This window comes from Nanorana parkeri, unplaced genomic scaffold (assembly GCF_000935625.1).
Source record: "Nanorana parkeri isolate BGI_ZX_2015 unplaced genomic scaffold, ASM93562v1 scaffold1691, whole genome shotgun sequence".
In the NCBI taxonomy this organism is placed as follows: Eukaryota; Metazoa; Chordata; class Amphibia; order Anura; family Dicroglossidae; genus Nanorana; species Nanorana parkeri.
Window position 1 is genome coordinate 237,175 of NW_017307959.1, and position 2,552 is coordinate 239,726.

At 40.5% G+C, this 2,552-nt stretch overlaps 1 protein-coding gene across 1 annotated transcript in view; it reads left to right on the forward strand.

Moving 5' to 3' along the window:
- LOC108799316 (F-box/WD repeat-containing protein 11-like) overlaps positions 1-2,552 on the forward strand; it is a 55,708-nt gene that overhangs the window by 32,403 nt on the left and 20,753 nt on the right. The window contains exons 7-8 of the mRNA XM_018571168.1: positions 236-354; positions 480-590. Coding sequence (XP_018426670.1) covers positions 236-354; positions 480-590 — 230 coding nt within the window. The remainder of the gene's footprint in view (positions 1-235; positions 355-479; positions 591-2,552) is intronic.

A 2,552-nucleotide genomic window follows, 5' to 3' on the forward strand; every position in this document is an offset into this window, starting at 1 on the left:
GTGCATTTTTCGAGCCCTGTATATATATATATATATAATTTGTAAGCCCATAGGTGAAACGAGAGTACAGTCTATAATCTATTTCTTTCTCTGATTCTTTTGTATTCGAAGAGAAGTTTAAAGTGCTACATTTTAATTGGTAACTTCTAATTAATAATACATTTGTTTGGAAAATTAGAATCCCTATTCCTTTAGTGCATCGTTTTTTACAGTTTCCACTTTTATATATTTTCAGGTGTGGAGCACGAGTACTTGTGAATTTGTTCGTACACTAAATGGGCACAAACGTGGCATTGCTTGTCTACAGTATCGAGATCGTCTAGTTGTAAGTGGATCATCAGACAATACCATCAGGTAAACTGGTAGAATGAGTGTAAGAATAAAAGAAGCTGCTTTATTTTAATGTTAGAGAGTGATATTGCTTTCTGATAAAAATTTCACTATACCCATTTTAATAATTGAATCTTTCTTTTGCACAGATTATGGGACATAGAATGTGGAGCATGTTTACGGGTGTTAGAAGGTCATGAAGAGCTTGTCCGGTGCATTCGATTTGACAACAAAAGAATAGTCAGTGGAGCATATGATGGGTATGAATTCTTTAAACTGTATGTAGGGTTTTTTTTGAATACAGGTTTTTTGAACTAGTTATAGTGCCATTTACACGAGGACTGGACACTGGCAAACAAACTGTAAGCAAGCCAACAGGGCTTAATCCCTACCATGAACAGGATGCTGCAGTTTCTTGCTAGACCTCTCTAGGAGTCTCAGCAGTGCAGCCATTGAGTGCAGTTTTTCACCCAGCCAGGCGTGCTTAAGGATTTTAGTGTGACAGTCCTGCTAAACCTCCATAGGGCAAGTCTGGATGTGCCCTCTTACTGCTCCCACTTTTTAGTGCTTTTCAGCATAAAGTGTATTTCTACATTTGCAATCAAATTTGAGAAAACCCGTCTGTGTTCCCATTCACACTGCATAATGAAAAATTATTTATAATAACATTTCTTACCTTTTTAGATGTTTTGTTGCAGCAGTCAACATGGCTGATTTCAGGTTTTTCTGAGCACCTTCACAGTGATCTGTCCTTGGTAAAAATTGTGTTTCTTTCATTAACTTCATTAACATTTTAATGCGAAATCCATGGTTGCAATCCTTTAACCCCTTACCGCCCCTCCCAGCTTAAGGCTGGGTTCACACCTAGGCGGATTGAATATGCAGGTTTTTCGCTCGTTTTTTTTTGCGGTAAAAAAACAGCGCGAAAACTGCGCGTTTCCGAGGGATACTTGGCTGTATCCCAATGGAACCGCCCAACCAAAATGCCCCAAAGAAGTACATGTACTTCTTTGGGGCATTTTGGTTGGGCGGTTCCATTGGGATACAGCCAAGTATCCCTCGGAAACGCGCAGTTTTCGCGCTGTTTTTTTACCGCAAAAAAAAACGAGCGAAAAACCTGCATATTCAATCCGCCTAGGTGTGAACCCAGCCTTACCGAGGAGGAGAAGCGAGTAGAAATTTGAATCCTTATGAAGCCAAGAAACCCTAAGTAAAAGCAATTTTAACGGCAAGAAAAAAAAATTACATTTCTTTTTTTAGCTTATGCTATTTGAAAGGGAACATATAGCAAATATAAAAAAGTGTTATCCCAATTTGGCTGTAAAAGTGGAAATACACTTTAAACTTTGGTCTGTGGGTGCCAGAGGTTTTCCAGGTACAGAGCTGCGATAGCATAGTGCTTGATTCGGTCTCAGAAGATTCCCTTTCCTTTGATCATCCAGCCACAAGTATTGCTGCTGTAGATTCTTTCCTTGGTCCTGTTATGCATGCGGTTCATCCATTTATAGTGAGAAGGACCCTCAAAGCAAACAGTCCTCTTACCCTTTGTCAGCAGTTTTGACCTTTTTATACCTTTGTTCAAGCCCTTTATTCCCAAGTTAGTGTTTTTCTCTTTGGTTATGGAGGATCTATTTTAATCAAATTCTGACTATTCCTAATTGCAAAGCTTGCAAGCGCCACTAAGCAACCTTTCCTTCTGCATCTGAACAGAATGATGGGAGCTGCTGGCAAATCAGTGACTGACCCTCTCTTTTATTAGGAGTCCATTCCATCCCTAGGCCTGGAACCTTTTGTTTTGAGGGTTTGTAGTATACAACCACCACCACCGCCGTCTCTGAAGCCAGAATTACAATTCACATCAGGCCCAAAACCAGGATCTTCATTTGGGCCTTAAGAGAACTCCACTCATACACCCTTGTTATGAGCTCCTCTGTGGCAGGGCTGGCAGCCAATCTCTGGACATGGCATCACGTGTTTATCAAAGGGCGGCTATGCAAATCCTGTGGCGCTGATGTGAACTGTGATGAAAATGGTTATTTGGAGGTTCACAGTAGTATTGAAGTTTACAGCTGCTTTGTTTTCATTAGTATTTTTTGTTTGAGTAATTTTTTAGGTAGTGAGAGTGTGTGTGGACCAGTGTTTGGACCTTAGTGCTGTCAAGGACCAGGTCCCTTTCTTGGCTATCCTATTGCAGACTTCTTGCATCCCACTCTCTTCTCCAC